The sequence below is a fragment of the Pristis pectinata genome, chromosome 12 (genome assembly GCF_009764475.1).
Source record: "Pristis pectinata isolate sPriPec2 chromosome 12, sPriPec2.1.pri, whole genome shotgun sequence".
Classification (NCBI taxonomy): domain Eukaryota; kingdom Metazoa; phylum Chordata; class Chondrichthyes; order Rhinopristiformes; family Pristidae; genus Pristis; species Pristis pectinata.
The window spans coordinates 52503691-52522420 of NC_067416.1; the positions used below are offsets into that span (position 1 = coordinate 52503691).

Consider the following 18730-nt stretch of genomic DNA (forward strand, 5'->3'; position numbering starts at 1 on the left):
TGCCTCAACGCAGTGCCGAGAGACATTCACTGTTTTGGCTCCTTTTAACAAGATTCACTCAGCTCGGACCTCACAAGCTGACGCAGAGTTGGGAATTCATTTTCGGTGACACATCCGAGTGTTTCCGGAGATAGGGGGGCGGTTCAGGCTTCACGTATTGACGGGAGAAGTGCTTCTGAGGAGTGGAGAGGACAAAAGATGGTTTCGTGCGCAGAGTAACGAGGAGATGGCTCCGGGACCAGTGGACACCAGGTTTCAATATTTTTGCAAAATCATCTAAGGCGGTGCCAGCGTTTTGGCGCTGCAAGATCTCCTTTGTTTTCTCTCTCTCTCTCTGTCTCCCCTCTCTCTCCCAATGCTCTCCTGGCTGGCGGATCGAACACCCGACCAGGCGGCGACGCTGTGGCCCTTCCCCCGGCAGAGACATCGCCTTTGCCCCCGCTCCAGCCTCCTCTCCCCGCACAACTGAAAACTCCATTCACCCAGCTCGACTGAAGGCTCCTCCGTTCGGAAGCCGGAACCAGCTCCTCCCGCCGCAGAACCGCACCTCCCGTCTGCATGAAAACAGGACAATCCCAGAGCAGGAGGGACAAGCGGCTGAGCACAGCGGGGCGGGCAGCAGTGGTTCCGGCAGAGGGGGAAATCGTGTCGGGCCCTGCGTCAGATTTTGCTCAAGGCCCGGGACCCAGATCTGGAGGGAGGGGGAGCAGCGGGAGGGCAGAGGTGAGAGGGAGGAGAGAGGGGAGGGGGAGGGCGGAGAGGAGGAGAGGGAAGGGGAGTGGGGAAGGGGGAGGCCAGATGAAGAGGGGAGGGCATGGGAGAGATGGAAGAGAGAGGGAAGCGGGAAGTGGAGGGCAGGGAAGGGGGGAGGGGAGAGGGAAGGGGAGGGGAGCATTTTGTGTGTGTTTCAGATTCACGATATCACTTTCAATCTTGGTGTAAAATTCAATTATATTCCGATTCAATCATAAATTCAATCATATTCTCTGCAGCTGTGACACTTTGTACTGTTATTGTTTTTACCTGTACTACCTCAATGTACTCTGTACTAACTCAATGTACTCTGTACTAACTCAACGTAACTGCACTGTGGAATGAATTGACCTGTACGATCAGTATGCAAGACACGTTTTTCACTGTACCTCGGTATACGTGACAATAATAAACCAACTCCAATACAATCGCCAAGTCCAACACCACCAAGACCCAAAACATTGACTGTCCATTTCCCTCCATAGATGCTGCCTGACCCACTTTGAATTCCTCCAGCTCCCTTATGTATTGCTTCAGAAATACCAGAATCTGCAGTGTCTTGTGTCTCCATCTGCAGAAAGAGGGAATGTTTTGGGTTTGATACCCCTTTTAACAGTGAAAGACAGAAAGCACATTGAATTTCAGTGGCAGAGTAGGTGAGGGAGGCAACGGGTAGAACAAAGGGAAGTGGCAGAAATGGCCCATTCTGATTATAGATGGAAAGACAGCCAGAGATTTTGATGCCAGTCTGGATGCTGCAATGTTCCCAGATGGAAGATGACGTTGTTCCTCAAGCTTGTGTTTGTCATTATTATAACAGCTCGCTACAGAGACTAAAATCTCAGCTGAAATACTGTCCTGTACCTATTGATGACTTTTGTAAATTTCTTTTACAGGATACAACAAGCAGAGGATTTGTTCATGCTAATCTCAAACACAACATCAGCAGATTCATACTGGGATCGGCCATTCACCTGTTCTGAGTGTGGGAAGGGAGTCACTCGGTCATTCCAATTGCTGATGCACCAAAAAATTCCCAGAGAAGAGGCCGTGTATGTGCACTGAGTGTGGGAAGGGCTTCCTTCAGTCATCCCACCTGCTGACACACCGGCCTGTTCACACTGGTTCGTGGCCGTTCTCCTGCTCAACGTGTGGTAAGGGAATTGCTCAGTTATCCAGCCTGATGACGCACCAGCGAGTTCATGCCAGGGAAAGGCCGTTCTCCTGCTCGGAGTGTGGGAAGGGCTTTGCTCAGTCGTCTCATTTGCTGACACACCAGAGAGTTCACACCGGGGAGAGGCCGTACACCTGCTCTGAGTGCGGGAAGGGATTCACTCGGTCGTCTGAGCTCCTGAGACACCAGCTAGTTCACACTGGGGAGAAGCCGTACACTTGCTCCGAATGTGGGAAGGGATTCACTCGGTCATCCCATTTGCTGACACACCAGAGAGTTCACACCGGGGAGAGGCCATTCAACTGCCCTGAGTGTGGGAAGGGATTCACTCGGTCGTCTGAGCTGCTGATACACCAGTGGGTTCACACCGGTGAGAAGCCGTATACCTGCTCCGAGTGTGGGAAGGGATTCACTCAGTCATCCGTATTGGTGAAACACCAGAGAGTTCACACTGGGGAGAGGCCATTCATCTGCTCCGAGTGTGGGAAGGGATACATTCGGTCGTCCCATTTGCTGACACACCAGAGAGTTCACACCGGGGAGAGGCCGTTCATCTGCTCCGAGTGTGGGAAGGGATTCAGTCGGTCATCCCGCTTGCTGACACATCAGAGAGTTCACACTGGGGAGAGGCCGTACACCTGCTCCGAGTGTGGGAAAGGATTCACTCATTCGTCCCATTTGTTGAGACATCAGCGAATTCACACCGAGGAGAGGCCATTCACCTGCTCTGAGTGCGGAAAGGGATTCCGTTGGTCATCTGACCTGCTGAAACACCAGCGAATTCACACTGTGGAGAAAGATTAAACATGCTGTATGCTCAGTAGACAACCATCACTGCTACTGAAACCTAGCGCAAATTCACAAGTGTTGCAGGTGTTCACGGGGGTTGGATTCTGTCGACGCTGCTGATCTCACCCAGGATTGAACCCTGGTCATTGGGCACAGTTGATTTTCTTTTGTAATCTCTTTCACTGAGTTCGAGTTCAATGTTCTGGATCTCTGATTAAAATAAAGCAGTTCAGTTTGAAACACTTTATCTAAGGCTCTTCTTGTCTCTGAAATGCACACAATGAACCGTAGAAAACAGAGGCCATTCAGCCCATCTGCTGTTTAACTACTTTTTTTTAAGATTGAAGATATCTTTATTAGTCACATGTACATGGAAGCAGACAGTGAAATGCATCTTTTTGCGTAGAGTGTTCTGGGGGCAGCCTGCAAGTGTCTCCACACTTCTGGTGCCAACATTGCACGCCCACAACTTCCCAACCCGTATGTTTTTGGAATGTGGGAGGAAACCGGAGCACCCAGAAGAAACCCATGCAGACACAGGGAGAACGTAAAAACTCCTTGCAGAGAGCGGCTGGGATTGACCCTGGGTTGCTGGCGCAGTAATTGAGATATGCTCACCGCTGCACTGTTGTGCTACTCCCAGCTCTTTTCAACACAGGACTGTTCTCAAAGGGCTGAATGTCACACAATTGAGTCATTTGTCCTATCTGATTCCCCCATTCACCACCTCAAAAAATATTCATTGATTTCATTCCTGAGTACAATAACTAAGGAACCACTCCCAAACGAGGTTGGGTAGAGATTCTGCCCTTTTGAGATTGGTGCCTGATGATCAGAGTTTAAGGAGATGCTTTCAAAACTGGGAATGACTGCAATATATTTTTTAGATGCTTCTCTCACCCTGTCTCTCTGATTGATAGAAAAGTGACAGAATCTTCCTCATCGCCAACAGGTGACCCCTCAGCCCAAAACCATGGCGCTGAAAATTTGGATTCTTCCCCCATAAACATTCCCTCAGCTGCCACCCGATCCAATCCTTTTTAAATCTTTCTCCTTTCACCTTGAGCCTCTAGTTTTGGACGGCTGCTCCATCACCGAGAGTGGTCCTTTGGAAGTAAGTGGAGGAAGAGGGGAAGATGTGACTGGTGCTGGGATCCTGACGCAGAAATGGTGAAGGATGATGTGCCACCTCGAGCTTCCGGTTCCAGCTCATTTCAATTCCCCTCCTCATTTCCACACCGACCTGTTTGTCCTCGGCCTTCTCCACTGCCATGGTGAGGCCAAACACAAACTAGAAAAGCGGCACTTTGTATTCCACTTGGTGAGCCTACAGCCCAAAGGTACGGACGTTGAATTTGACAGTTTCAGGCGACCAACTCTCGTTCCTTTCCCACTCCTCCCAGATTCTCCTTTTGTTCACCTTTTCCTCCTCCCTCTTTCCCCCACCGCCCATTCCCGAGATCCGTTCCCCTCCCGCCCCTGATTCCATCTGCTCATCATCCTTCCTCCCTTCCCAGCTTTCACTTGTCATCTCTCTGCCTCTGTCTACTTACCCCTGCCCCAGCTGCTGCCACCTGCTCACGTTCCCTCCCTTATCTGGTTCCACATCAGCTCCAGCCGATGTCTCTACCTTCTGCCTCCCCCCAACCCCCAACCCACCTGCCCATCATCTCCCACCTCACCTGGTTCCACCTCCCAACCTCTGCCTCCCCCCTCCCTCTCACCTCTTTATGCCGGCTGTCTTCCCTCTACGCTCAGTCCTGATGCAGTATCTTCACCCGAAACACCAATCATCCCTCTGCCTCCACAGATGCTGCTCGATCTGCCGAGTTCCTCCAGCAGTCTTTTTGCAGCAGATTCCAGCATCTGCAGTCTTATCGTGTCTGCAACTGCCAAAGAGCCAGACTGTGCACCTGCTCCCCACACAGCAGCCCGGCACAGTCCTCCGCCTGTGATGAAAATCACTGTGATGTTTGTGAGACACGATTTCCCATTCACAAAGCCGTGCTGACTGTCCCTCAGCAGTCCTTGCCTTTCCACACGCTGGTAGGTCCTGTCGCTCAGAATCCCCTCCAGTAATTTCCCACCACTGATGTTAGGTTCACTGGCCTGTGGTTCCCTGGCTTGTCCTTGCAGCCCTTCTTAAATAAAGGCACATCCTCCAGACTTCTGGTATCTCACTCCTGGCTAAGCAAGATGCAAATAACTCTGCCAGGGCCCATGCAACTTCTTTCCTATTCTTCCTGCAAGGTCTTGAGATGCAATTGGTCAGGCCCTGGTGATCTGTCCACCCTAATATGCTTTAAGACTGCCAGCACCTCCTGTTTTGTAATGACGATATGTCCCAAGACATCACTACTCGTATCCCCTAATTCCTTAGTTTTCATGACCTTCTCTGTGCAAATACAGATGAGAAATATTCATTTAAGATCTCACCCCTCTCTTGTGGTTCCACAACATTGTTCGGCCGACAGCATTGATGCCTAAAGGGAGCCTCTCTCTAGTTACCCTCTCTTGGGCTTCCCCTTTTATCGTCTTCAGTCCTGAAGAAGGGTCCTGACCCCGAAACGTTGACCGCCTGTTTTTCTCCACCGATGCTGCCTGGCTGCTGAGTTCCTCCAGCATCATCGTGTTTTTCATCCAGATTCCAGCATCTGCCGTCCTTTGTTTCTCCAATGTTACAGGTAGATGATCGACAGCAGAAGTGACCACTTCTGATACAAACAGAGGGAATGAGTTACCCAGCATTGAATTTAATATGGGGTCTGAAAGCCCTTTTCCTCTTATTCACAATTCTCTTGGACTTCTTCCAATCCCCGCACTGCACTTGGTGCTCACTGTGTGGCCTCCTCGGCACAGGCCACTTCTTTTAGATGTAAATAAAGAGGTACAGGAGCCTGAAGACCCACACTCAGCGATTCAGGAACAGCTTCTTCCCCTCCGCCTCAGATTTCTGAACGGTCCATGAGCTCATGAACACTACCTCGTTATTTCTCATTTGCACTTTTTATGTATTTTTGTGACATGGTAACTTTTATGTCTTTATGTCTTGCTCTGTCGTGCTGCAGAACAGCAAATTTCACAACATACGTCAGTGATAATAATCCTGATTCTGATACAGCTGAGCTGCACTTTTTTAATTAACCATCTTATCACACCCTGATCCCACCATTCCCCTGCCCCTCCTCCCTCCCCCTTCCTCCCGCCCTGCTCCCTCCCCCTCATCCCTCCCTCTCCATCTCCTCCTCCTCCCTCCCTCCTCCCTTTCCCCCACGCTCACGGCAACGTAAAACTGACCTGTTTTCTCACAGATCCCGTTCCGATGAAGCCTCTCGACCTGAACCCTCCCCCCAGTTCCTGCCCCACAGAATGTGCCCGGCATTGAACAACATTCTCCCCCCTTTCCAATCCCCTCTCCCCTCCCCTTTCCCCTCCCCCTCCCCTCCACTCCACCTCTCCCCTCCCCCTCTCCCATCACCCTCCCCCTCCCCTTCCCCTCTTTACCCACCCCACCCCTCCTCTCAACTCTCCTCCCCACTCCTCGCCTCTCTCCACAAGGATTCTTCATCCGTGACTCCCTTGTCAGCTGGTCTCTCCTCACCCATCCCCCTCCCGGCACATCCCTGTAACCGCACCAAGTGCTACACCTGCCCCTGCACCTCCTCCCTCACCACCATTCAGGGCCCCAGACAGTCCTTCCAGCTGAGGCCGTCCTTCACCTGTGAATCCACCGGTGTCATTTATTGCATCCGGTGCTCCCGGTGCAGCCTCCTCTACACCGGTGAGACCCGACACAGATCGGGGCATCGCTTTGTCGAAAACCCTCACTCCATCCGCCTACCAGCCGGGATCTCCCGGTGCCCGGCCATTTTAATTCCACTGCCCATTCCCCCACCCACATGTCTGTCCTCGGCCTCCTCTACTGCCGAGGGGAGGCCAGACGCAGATTAGAGGAAGCGGTGACCACTCCCCTCTGTCCCGTTCTCCCTCATCCCACTGAGCTTCCGATAGTTCACTTCCATTCGATCTCACTTCTGCTTCTGTTCTCTCACTTGTTCAGTTAACGCACAGATTTGCTCTGTTGATGTTTTCGTGTCTCTGTCCCACGGACTGTGTAACCTGTCACAGTTCTCCTTTTCCTTTTTCACTTGCTCATCATCTGATCTTTATGTTTTTCACAGTCCACATCGTGCTGGTCTTGTAACTGAACACGTTCTCTCATTCTTCATTGTGATTGGACGGCTGGCGTCCATCCAGTTTTCCCCTTCCCCTCGGGAATTCTCTGGATCTTACCCCATGCACGTTTAATATTATCCAGCAGCCGGACCCCATCAGACTCAGCATTGGTGGGATATTTCGTTCTGATTTCTTCACTAATCTTCACGGCTTGGTACGGCAACTGCTCTGCCCGGGATCACAAGAAATTGCAGAGAGCTGTGGACACAGCCCAGCGCGTCACGGACACCAGCCTCCCCTCCTTGGACTCTGTCTTTACCTCTCGCTGCCTTGCCAAAGCAGCCAGCATAATCAAAGACCCCACCCACCCGGGTCATTCTCTCTTCTCCCCTCTCTCATCGAGCAGAAGATACAGGAGCCTGAGGGCACGTACCACCAGGCTCAAGGACAGCTTCTACCCCACTATTGAACGGTTCCCTTATACGATGAGATGGACTCTGAGCTCACAATCTACCTTATTATGACCTTGCACCTTATTGTCCATCTGCAATGCACTTCCCTGTAGCTGTGACACTTTACTCTGCATTCTGTATTGTTTTACCCTTGTCCTACCTCAACGCACTGTGTAATGAATTGACCTGTATGAACGGTATGCAAGACAAGTTTTTCACTGTAGCTCGATACAAATGACAATAATAAACCAATACCAATACCAATAATCTGACGCAGTTGGTATATTTTGTTTAGATGAGAACTCAAACCCTCGGTCATCGATTCACAAGCAACAACTTGTAAGGAGAGAGTTAAATTTTCCAGAAGTCATATTTGATTCCTCCTTAGTTTGTGCTAAAGTGTGTGAAAACAAAATAGTGTGAGCTGGGAATGTGGGGAATGTTTTGAGAATGTAGCGGAGAGCTGGTCCTCGGCCTTGAGAGGCACGTGTTATCTGAACAGTGAAAAACATGTTTTTCCACAAAACCTGTCTGAGTTATGTGCCTTGGCCAAAGGTCCCAAGAGTAATGAAGGTGCCACCTGGTACCATGGAAAAGTAGCAGGGTAAGGGAGGGTGTTCAAATGGGGCTACTTCTCTGTGCAAATCAGAATGTCGGTTTAGGCTGAAGTCGCAACCTGGTGCTGTGAGAGGGAGAGAGAGAGAGAGAGAGCAAGAGAGAAAGATAGAGAGAGAGAGACAGTGAGAGAGAGAGAGTGACACAGAGACATAGAAGAGGCTGTTGGACACCTGGGGTTCCGTCTTGCATCTGTAGTAGATCAATTCACTGACTGATTGATTGATTCTTTCCCTCTGTATTTCGGTGAAGTGGTTAATGATTGGACAATATAATTCTAATAAGGTAGGTTTTTATAGATGAGGTAGATCGGGGGAGAGAGACTGGGGGTGGGGGTAGGAGGAATGGGGTAGATCAGGAGGTGAGAGACTGGGGGTGGGGGTAGGCAGAACAGGGTAGATAAGGAGGAGGCAGAATAGGGACAGAGGGGGAACAAGTGACTGAAACTGGAGAATTGGATGTTCACGGGTTTAGACAACCCAGGTGGAAAATGAGGTGCTGTTCCTCTCATCTGCATTGAGCCCCCCAACCACCTCCCCACCCCCCAGCAGTGGAGGGAGCTGAGGACAGACAGGTCTGTGTGGGAATGGGGAGGGAAATTAAAATGGCTCACAGCTGGGATCTGCAGAGGACACTGGCGACCTGAAACTGGAGAATTCAATCCCCGCAGGAGGGGGAACACCAGTCCCTCCCATCCCCTGAGGCCAAAACTGGACGTCCTCCCTCAGACCCCGGTTTGGTCCAAATCCCTCTAAACCTTTCTCCTCCCTGTCCCCGTCCCAAGTGCCTTTCTAGTGTTGTTAATGTACTCGGCTCAACCACTTCCATATGTCATAGAGTCACACAGCACAGAGCAGGCCCTTCGGCCCACCTGGTCCATGCTGAGCAAGGTGCCCCAATCCAAGCGAGTCTCATTTGCCTGCGTTTGGCCCATAACCTACTGAACCTCCCCAGTTTCAAAGAAATGTATCTGGGGAAACTCTCCTTACGGCGTACGAATGCATTGCTTTAGATCAAGAATCTCTTCAGACAGCCAGGCATTGATTATAAGGAGTTTAACATAACATTTCTTCATTAGTCACATGTACACGGAAACACACAGTGAACTGCATCTTTTGCGGAGAGTGTTCTGGGGGGCAGCCCGCAAGTGTCTCCATGCTTCCGGCGCCAACATAGCACACCCACAACTTCCTAACCCATACGTGTTTGGAATGTGGGAGGAAACCGGAGCACCCGGAGGAAACCCACGCAGACACGGGGAGATCGTACAAACTCCTTACAGACAGCGGCCGGAGTTGAACCCGGGTCGCTGGCGCTGTAATAACGTTACGCTAACCACTACACTACTGTGCCAGACACAAAGAGCTGACAGCAAGGAACTGCTTTCCTTTGTCGAAAACGATGACCTAATTGAATTCATCAATGAGTTTGGTTTTAAATTAATTGCTGGGAGGGAGATAAGACAAATAGTGTATTTATTCGGGTCTCTAAGATAATATCTTCAAAATCATTTAAAGACGATACTATTAAACAAAGGACGATAAAATTCGAAGCCGAGCCACAGACAGGGACATCAGGATCATTGATGAAACCCTGACCGATGGTTTGAAAGAGCAACTTGGTGGGGAAGGAGGTGGGAGACTGAGGCAGAGAATTGAAAGAGGGGATTTTCAGAGCTTGGTGGGTGATGGAGGCCAAAACTTGAAGAGCACAGAGATCCACACAGGGTGTTCCTGTTCATTTCTTCATCTGGAGGAGTGTATTGTGGAGGGTCGTGGCTGTCACATGAAAGCACTGCCCCCAGCCATGGGTCTTTTAATATTGTGTGTCTGCAGGGTGAACCCAGTGTGGGTCAGCACACTCGGGGTTGGGGCCAGTGGTAGTGGAATGTAGGAACTAGTCTTGGAGCCAAATAAACTTCTGGTGGCAGCTCTTTGCGTGGACACCAGAGGAGATTGGAATGAAAGCATCTGGATGAACAAGGGTCATAAATGATGCTTTCAGCAGCAGATAAACTGGGCCGGTGGTAGTCAGGTGATGTTACATGGTGAAATTCAGCCGCAGGGAAAAACACAGGTCTGTGCCAGAAACAACATCAAGGCTGCGAACGGTCAGGCTCAGCTTTAGACAATCTCCTGGGAATCTCAAAGATTATACTTCCCTTTAAAATTATTTAAACAGAATACCATTAATGATTGGAAGGCTGCAACGTACCCAGAGGGAAGGGGAGGTGCTGTTCCTCAAGCTGGTGTCGGGCCTGGTTGTTACAGTGCAGGGGGTGGGGGTGGGGGTGAGAGGGAGAATTAAAGTGACAGGTAACCGGGAGCTCAGGGTCGCTCCTGTGGACTGAACGCAGGTTCCCCACAGAGTGGTGACCCAAACTGTGTTCGGTTCCTCCAGTGCAGAGGAGGCCACACTGTGAGCACCCAATCCATGAGTGGATTAGAAGTGAAAGTAAATCGTGAATAAGAGGAGAAGGACTTCCAGACCCCACATTAAATTCAATGCTGGGTAACTCATTCCCTCTGTTTGTATCAGAACTGATCACTTCTGCTGTCGATCATCTACCTGTAACATTGGAGAAACAAAGGACGGCAGATGCTGGAATCTGCCGCAAAAAGACTGCTGGAGGAACTCGGCAGATCGAGCAGCATCTGTGGAGGCAGAGGGATGATTGGTGTTTCGGGTCAAGATACTGCATCAGGACTGAGCGTAGAGGGAAGACAGCCGGCATAAAGAGGTGAGAGGGAGGGGGGAGGCAGAGGTTGGGAGGTGGAACCAGGTGAGGTGGGAGATGATGGGCAGGTGCAGGCAGATGGGTTGGGGGTTGGGGGGAGGCAGAAGGTAGAGACATCGGCTGGAGCTGATGTGGAACCAGATAAGGGAGGGAACGTGAGCAGGTGGCAGCAGCTGGGGCAGGGGTAAGTAGACAGAGGCAGAGAGATGACAAGTGAAAGCTGGGAAGGGAGGAAGGATGATGAGCAGATGGAATCAGGGGCGGGAGGGGAATGGATCTCGGGAATGGGCGGTGGGGGAAAGAGGGAGGAGGAAAAGGTGAACAAAAGGAGAATCTGGGAGGAGTGGGAAAGGAACGAGAGTTGGTCGCCTGAAACTGTCAAATTCAACGTCCATACCTTTGGGCTGTAGGCTCACCAAGTGGAATACAAAGTGCCGCTTTTCTAGTTTGTGTTTGGCCTCACCATGGCAGTGGAGAAGGCCGAGGACAAACAGGTCGGTGTGGAAATGAGGAGGGGAATTGAAATGAGCTGGAACCGGAAGCTCGAGGTGGCACATCATCCTTCACCATTTCTGCGTCAGGATCCCAGCACCAGTCACATCTTCCCCTCTTCCTCCACTTTCTTGCAAAGGACCACTCTCGGTGGTGGAGCAGCCGTCCAAAACTAGAGGCTCAAGGTGAAAGGAGAAAGATTTAAAAAGGATTGGATCGGGTGGCAGCTGAGGGAATGTTTATGGGGGAAGAATCCAAATTTTCAGCGTCAGGGTTTTGGGCTGAGGGGTCACCTGTTGGTGATAAGGAAAATTCTGTCACTTTTCCATCAATCAGAGATACAGGGTGAGAGAAGCATCTACAAAATACATTGCAGTCATTCCCAGTTTTGAAAGCATCTCCTTAAACTCTGATCATCAGGCACCAATCTCAACAGGGCAGAATCTTTCCCCAACCTGACTTGGGAGTGGTTCCTCAGTTATTGTATTCAGGACAGAAATCAATGAATATTTTTTGAGGTGGTGAATGGGGGAATCAGGTAGGACAATGAATGAGGCACAGGATGTGTCAGGACAGTCCTGTATTGCAGAGACTCAATTGTGTGACATTCAGCCCATTGAGAACTGCCCTGGGTTGAAAAGAGCTGGGAGTAGCACGGTAGTGTAGCAGTTAGTGTAACGCTATTACAGCGCTAACAACCCGGGTTCAATTCCACCTTCTGTCAGGAAGGAGTTTGTATGTTCTCCCCGTGTCTGTGTGGGTTTCCTCCGGGTGCTCCGGTTTCCTCCCACATTCCAAAGACATGTGGGTTGGTAAGATGTGGGCGTGATATGTTGGCACCAGAAGGATGGAGACACTTCTGGGCTGCCCCCAGAACACTATACAAAAGATGCATTTCACCGTGTGCTTTGATGTACATGAGACTAATAAGGATATCTTAAATCCTAAATAAAAAGTAGAGTTAAACACCATTACTTTCTCCCCGAGGCTTGATGGATGGGGAATGTCACAGAAAGATACAGCACAGAAACAGGCCGACACAGTCCACAACTCCACACTAATCCCACATTCATCCTTTTTTTAAAATTCTCCCTACATTCTTGTCAACTCTCCCCAACTTCTCCCACTCACCAAGGGCAATTTACAGCAGCCAATTGACCTACCAACCAGCATGTCTTTGGGACGTGGGAGGAAACTGGAGCTCCTGGAAGAAATTCCCAGTCACAGGGAGAACCCCCACACAGTCAGTACCCAAGATCTGGATTGAACCTGGGCTCCTGTCACTGCAAGGTAGCAGCTCTATTAGCTGTGCTGCTCTAATATCTGGGACAAGACCCCTGCTGAGCTCTTGTCTTTGCCTTCAATCTGCTGAAAGTCCTGCAGGAAATTCCGGGGGAAGCTCTTCACCCACACAGTTCAACAATGTGGAACGTGTCACCACACGGAGGGATGGAGGTGAACCACAGGAATGCATTGAATGGGAAGCCGAATGAGCACAGAGCTCGTAGAGCTGCTGCCTCACGTTGACAATGTTCAATCCCGACCTCGGGTGTTGACTGTGTGGGGTTTGCACCTTCTCCCATGTCCCAAGAGGTGCGGGCTGAAAGGTTATTAAAATACTGTAAATTGTCCCTAATGTGTGGGTGATCAGTAGAATCTGCTGGTGGTGGGGGTGAAGCAGGGTGTGGTCAATGCAAATGTAGCCAGAATTTTAAATATGTATTAATGTAGGAACAGATTAAATGACTGGTTGATCATCAGTGCAGACAGTGAGTCAAAGGGCCCATTTCTGTGCTGCATCTCTCTATTCCTCTGAATATTCATACTGGGTGAGATGGGAGGAGGCTGGTGTGGAGCAGAAACACTGGAGGCACCAGATGGGCTGAATGGCCTCTCTTTCTACTGTTCATTGTGTGCATTGCAGAGACAGGAAGGGCCTTAGATAAAGTGTTTCAAACAGAACTGCTTTATTTAAATCAGAGATCCAGAACATTGAACCTTAACTCACTGAAAGAGATTTCAAAAGAAAATCAACTGTGCCCAATGACCAGGTTCAGTCCTGGGCGAGATCAGCAGCGTCGACAGAACCCGACCCCTGTGAACACCTGCAATACTTGTGAATTTGTGCTAGATTTCGGTAGCAGTGATAGTTGCCTATTGAGCAGACAGCAAGTTTAATCTTTCTCTGCAGTGTGAATTCGTTGGTGTTTCAGCAGATCAGATGACTGAGTGAATCCATTCCCACACTTGGAGCAGGTGAACGGCCTCTCCCCGGTGTGAACTCTCTGGTGTTTCAGCAAAAGGGACGACTGAGTGAATCCCTTCCCACACTCAGGGCAGTTGAATGGCCTCTCCCCGGTGTGAATTCTCTTGTGTGTCAACAGATGAAACGACCGAGTGAATCCCTTCCCGCACTCGGAGCAGGTGTACGGCCTCTCGCCAGTGTGAACTCGTTGGTGTTTCAACAGATCAGATGAATTGGTGAACCCCATCCCACACGTTGAGCAGGAGAACGGCCTCTCCCCAGTGTGAACTCGCTGGTGCATCATCAGACTGGATGACCGAGTGAATCCTTTCCCACACGTTGAGCAGGAGAACGGCCTCTCCCCAGTGTGAACTCGCTGATGCATTTTCAGGGTAAATAACTGACGGAATCCCTTCCCGCAAGTCGAGCAGATGAATGGCCTCTCCCCAGTGTGAACTCTCTCGTGCATCAGCAGATCATTCGAACGATTGAATCCCTTCCCACACGTTGAGCAGGAGAACGGCCTCTCCCCGGTGTGAACTCGCTGGTGCTTTGCCAGATTGGATGACGCAGTGTATCGGTTCCCACATGTAGGGCAAGCAAAGGGCCTCTCACCAGTGTGAACTCGCTGGTGTGTCATCAATGAGTATGACTGATGGAAGCCCTTCCCGCACATCAAGCAGATGAATGGCCTCTCCCCGGTGTGAACTCGCTGGTGTATCAGCAAATGAGATGAATGAGCGAATCCCTTCCCACACTCGGAGCAGGTGTACGGCTTCTCCCCAGTGTGAACTCGCCGGTGCGTTATCAGGCTGGATACCTGAGTGAATCCTTTCCCACACGTTGAGCAGGAGAACGGCCTCTCCCCAGTATGAACTCGCTGGTGTGCCTCTAAGTGGGATGACTGAGCAAAACCCTTCCCGCAATCCGAGCAGGAGAATGGCCTTTCCCCGGCATGAACTCGCTGGTGCACCATCAGGCTGGCTGACTGAGCCAATCCCTTCCGACTCATTGAGCTGGAGAACGGCAGCTCCCCAGTATGAACACGCCAATGTGTCAGCAGGAGGGATGACTGAAGGAAGCCCTTCCCACACTCAGTGCAGATACACGGCCTCTTCTCTGTGAATTTGTTGGTGCATCAGCAACTGGAATGACCGAGTGACTCCCTTCCCACACTCAGAGCAGGTGAACGGCCTCTCCCCAGTGTGAATTCACTGATGTTGTGTTTGAGATTCCCATCAACAAATCCGCTGCTTGTTGGATCCTGTAAAAGAAATTTACAAAAGTCATCAATAGGTACAGGACAGTATTTCAGCTGAGATTTTAGTCTCTGTAGCGAGCTGTTATAATAATGACAAACACAAGCTTGAGGAACAACGTCATCTTCCATCTGGGAACATTGCAGCATCCAGACTGGCATCAAAATCTCTGGTTGTCTTTCCATCTATAATCAGAATGGGCCATTTCTGCCACTTCCCTTTGTTCTACCCGTTGCCTCCCTCACCTACTCTGCCACTGAAATTCAATGTGTTTTCTGTCTTTCACTGTTAAAAGGGTATCAAACCCAAAACATTCCCTCTTTCTGCAGATGGAGACACAAGAGACTGCAGATGCTGGAAATCTGAAGCGATGCATAGGGAACTGAAAAGTGGGTCAGGCAGCATCTATGGAGGAAAATGGACAGTCAACATTTTGGGTGTTGATGGTGTTGGACGGCGATTGTATTGGTGTTGGTTTATTATTGTCACTTGTACCAAGGTAGTGAAAAATGTGTCTTGCATACTGTTGTCTGAAATCATCCTTTTCTATCTTAAGGATGAAGGACTCTGGACACGAGCTTTGCAGAACAAAACTAGTTTAATCACAAAGGCAAACGCGGGACAGAATGGATGGGAACAGACACACGCTCACTCACGCACAGGATAGCCACGAACACGAGAGGGGAATCGCAACTGGGGTAAGATACACTCACACACACACACACTAATACACACAAGCACATTGTAACAGTGTACAACTTCAGGATATAACACTTCAATGCCCGTCCCACACTAGCATTGGTTCTCATACTACCCGGAGTCTGAGTGGAACGCTCCCTGACCATGTGGTGATGCACTCTTACCAATGATCTCTGCAGCGTTGTCTCACTACTCCTAGGGTCGTCAAAAGAGGAAGAGCTAGGGGATGCAGCCCTTTTTATGGTGCCAGGAGGCTGGGTGGAGTCTCACTGTTATGATTTGAATGAGCCAATGGTGTGGGTTCCTGCCACAGCCAGTGGTCAGGCAGGTTCAGAGACAAAAGATACCGGTCAGGCAAGTTCAGATGCAAAAGGTACTCTCACACCTGAGGGGTGGGTGGAGCCGCACCTTGATTGACAGTAGTATCACTTCCAATCAGAGGAGCAGTGCTGTCCATAGAACCATACAGCACAAAACAGGCCCTTCGGCCTCCGGTCAGTGGGGGTCAGTGTCATTACTGTCACGTGACAGCCATGTGGATTTCTCACAACACTCGGTACAAGTGATGATAATAAACCAAAACCAATACCAATAATCTGATCCAGTTGGGATATTTTAGTCATCTATTCACAAGTAACAACTTGTAAGGAGAGAGTTAAATTTTCCAGAAGTCATATTTGATTCCTCAGTTTGTGCTAAAGTGTGTGAGACAAAATAGTGTGAGTTGGGAAAGTGGGGAGTGTTTTGCGAATGTAGCGGGGTGCTGATCCTCAGCCTTGAGAGGAACGTGTTATCTAAACAGTGAAAAACATGTTTTTCCGCAAAACCTGATGTCTTTAAGTTATGTGCCTCGGCCAGAGGTCCCAAGAGATATGAAGGTTCCACCTGTTACCATGGAGAAGTAGCGGGGTAAGGGAGGGTGTACAAATGGGGCTACTTCTCTGTGCAAATCAGAATCTTGGTTTAGGCTGGAGTCGCGACCAGGTGCTGTGAGAGAGGGAGAGAGAGAGGGAGACAGAGAGAGTGAGAAACACAGAAGAGGCTGTTGGACACCTGGGGTTTTCTCTTGCATCTGTAGTAGATCAATTCATTGACTGATTGATTGATTCTTTCCCTCTGTATTTCGGTGAAGTGGTTAATGAGTGGACTTTGTATAATTCTAATAAAGTAGGTTTTTATAACCTTTAACACGTGTAACGTGCCTCCTTTATTTGCGAATACCTCTTGCTGTTGAATCAGAAAAGAACAAGGAATGAATTTTAATATATTCTTGTTAGAAATGAAATGATCTGCATGGATGGCATGCAAATCAAAGGTTTTACTGTACCTCAGTATGTGTGGCAATAATAAACCAACTTAGCAATGATTATTTCAATGCCCTTCTGCTGGCAGGTATTGTTGGGATGCTGGTTCAGTGCCAGATGTTGGATCATCCCATTAATGTGAGAAGTTGTAGGGTTGTGCCAATGTGGATAATCATTTTGTCCCTTCATTCCTAGTTTTTGGTAGATTACTCTTCCGATGTCCTGTGAAGCGTTTGCAGTTGTTGTAATGCCCCCTTATTGGAGGTTGTTGTTGTAGTACGCAGCCCACACGAGTCGATGCTGTTGTTTGAAAGCACCGTTGAAGTAAATGCCTGAAGCTCAGTCAGTGCAATTGTTTCTTTAATGACCATCTGTGCCCCGTTGCTGTAAAGTGTGTTAAATTTTGTTGTTGTCATGTCATAGAGCAATACAGCACGGATTCAGGCCCTTCGGCCCAACCAGTCCATGCCAACCATGGTGCCCACCCAGCTAGTCCCAATCTCCTGTGTTCAGCCCTTATCCCTCGAAGCCCCACCCCTCCATGTACCTGTCCAAGTGCTTCTTAAATGATGCTGTTGTACCTGCCTCACCCACTTCCTCTGGTAGCTCGTTCCACACACTCACCACCCCCTGCATGAAAAAGTTGCCCCTCAGGTCCCTTTTAACTCTTTACCCTCTCGCTCTGCCCCCTAGTTTTGGATTCCCCTACGTAGAACATACAGCACAGTACAGGCCCTTCGGCCCGCAATGTTGTGCCGACATTTTGTCCTGCTCTAAGATCAATCGAACCCTTCCCTCCCACATCGCCCCCCCCATTTCCCTATCATTCATGTGTCTGTCTAAGAGTCTCTTGAATGTCCCTAATGTATCTGCCCCCACAACCTCTGCCTGCAGTACGTTCCACGCACCCACCACTCGTGTTAGTCATTGTCACCCTGGGGAAAAGACTGTTACCGTCCACCATATCTCTGCCTCTCATAATGTTAAACATTTCTATAAGGGAGCCCCTCATTCTCCTACGTTCCAAGGAATAAAGACCTAGCCTGGCCAACCCCTCCCTGTAACTCAGGCCCTCGAGTCCTGGCAACATCCTCCTAAATCTATTCCGCACTCCCTCCAGTTAAGCCACGTCTTTCCTACAACAGGGTGACCAACACTGTACACAGTGCTCCAAGTGCGGACTCACCAACGACTTGTACAACTGCAACGTAATGTCCCAGCTCCTGTACTCAGTGCACTGACTGATGAAGACCAGCGCGCTAAATGCCTTTTTCACCACCCTGTCTACGTGTGACGCTGCTTTCAACGAGCTGTGCACTTGTACTCCCAGGTCCCTCTGTTCCATTACACTCTCTGCCATTCACAGTACAAGTCCTGCGCTGGTTTGACTTTCCAAAATGCATCACCTCACACTTATCTCTATTGAAGTTGATTTGCCACTCCTGGGCCCACTTCCCCAACTGATCAGGATCCCCCATGTCCTGTCAAAGCCAAGGGCTGCCCTCGGTGTAGACGGGAGGATGGTCTCGGGCATGTCTTTTAACCAATAAAGGGGAGTGAGTTCCTGGTTCGGGGAACATTTCTGGGCACATTGGATCCGCAGTCACTGCTGCTACTGCAACCTCCCCTCGGGCCGCCCTCACCGCCCCCCCACAACAACACCCAACCGGGCCACCCTCACCGCCCCCCCTGCAACCTCCCCCCTAGGGCCGCTCTCACCGTGCCCCCCTGCAACCCTCCCTCGGGTCGCCCTCACCGCCCCCCTGCAAACCCCCTGGGGCCGCCCTCACCGCCCCCCTTGCAAAGCCTCTGGGGCCGCCCTCACCGCTCCCAGCCTGCCCAGAGACTCAGGGGAAACTTCAGTTAAACGGAGGCACAAGAGGTTCTGCAGATGCTGGAATGTGGAGAAACCCACACACACCGAGTGCTGGAGGAACTCAGCTCTTATCCAATTTATCAAAAGATGCTTACCTCTTCTGTTCTGCCCATGCAGACCACTTCCTAGGGCGGTATCTGCAGAACCTTCCTTTACACC

At 50.1% G+C, this 18730-nt stretch overlaps 2 protein-coding genes across 5 annotated transcripts in view; one reads left to right on the forward strand and one right to left on the reverse strand.

Moving 5' to 3' along the window:
• LOC127576580 (zinc finger protein 239-like) overlaps positions 1-18730 on the forward strand; it is a 450145-nt gene that overhangs the window by 391730 nt on the left and 39685 nt on the right. The window contains exons 1-2 of one of the 3 annotated variants that reach the window (XM_052027139.1): positions 75-252; positions 1650-2716. In XM_052027139.1, the coding sequence (XP_051883099.1) occupies positions 1808-2716 (909 nt within the window). In that variant the 5' untranslated portion in view covers positions 75-252; positions 1650-1807. Of the gene's footprint in view, positions 1-74; positions 253-288; positions 724-1649; positions 2962-18730 lie in introns of those variants that run through there. The other 2 variants (XM_052027138.1, XM_052027137.1) reach the window with 2 other exon arrangements.
• On the reverse strand, positions 13277-18704 carry LOC127576573 (zinc finger protein 239-like). 2 transcript variants are annotated; one of them, XM_052027126.1, is made up of 2 exons: positions 18667-18704; positions 13277-14697 (listed from the first exon to the last, which is right to left on the reverse strand). In XM_052027126.1, exon 2 carries the CDS (start codon positions 14443-14445, stop codon positions 13363-13365), a length of 1083 nt encoding a protein of 360 aa, XP_051883086.1. In that variant the 5' UTR covers positions 14446-14697; positions 18667-18704; the 3' UTR covers positions 13277-13362. The 2 variants fall into 2 exon arrangements, with proteins under 2 accessions (XP_051883086.1, XP_051883085.1); XM_052027125.1 differs by lacking the exon at positions 18667-18704 and adding an exon at positions 15556-15582.

What these genes read in the sequence shown, in the direction of transcription:
- LOC127576573 (XM_052027126.1), bottom strand. Translation starts at nt 14,445, where the DNA reads ATGAGTCGGAAGGGATTGGCTCAGTCAGCCAGCCTGATGGTGCACCAG.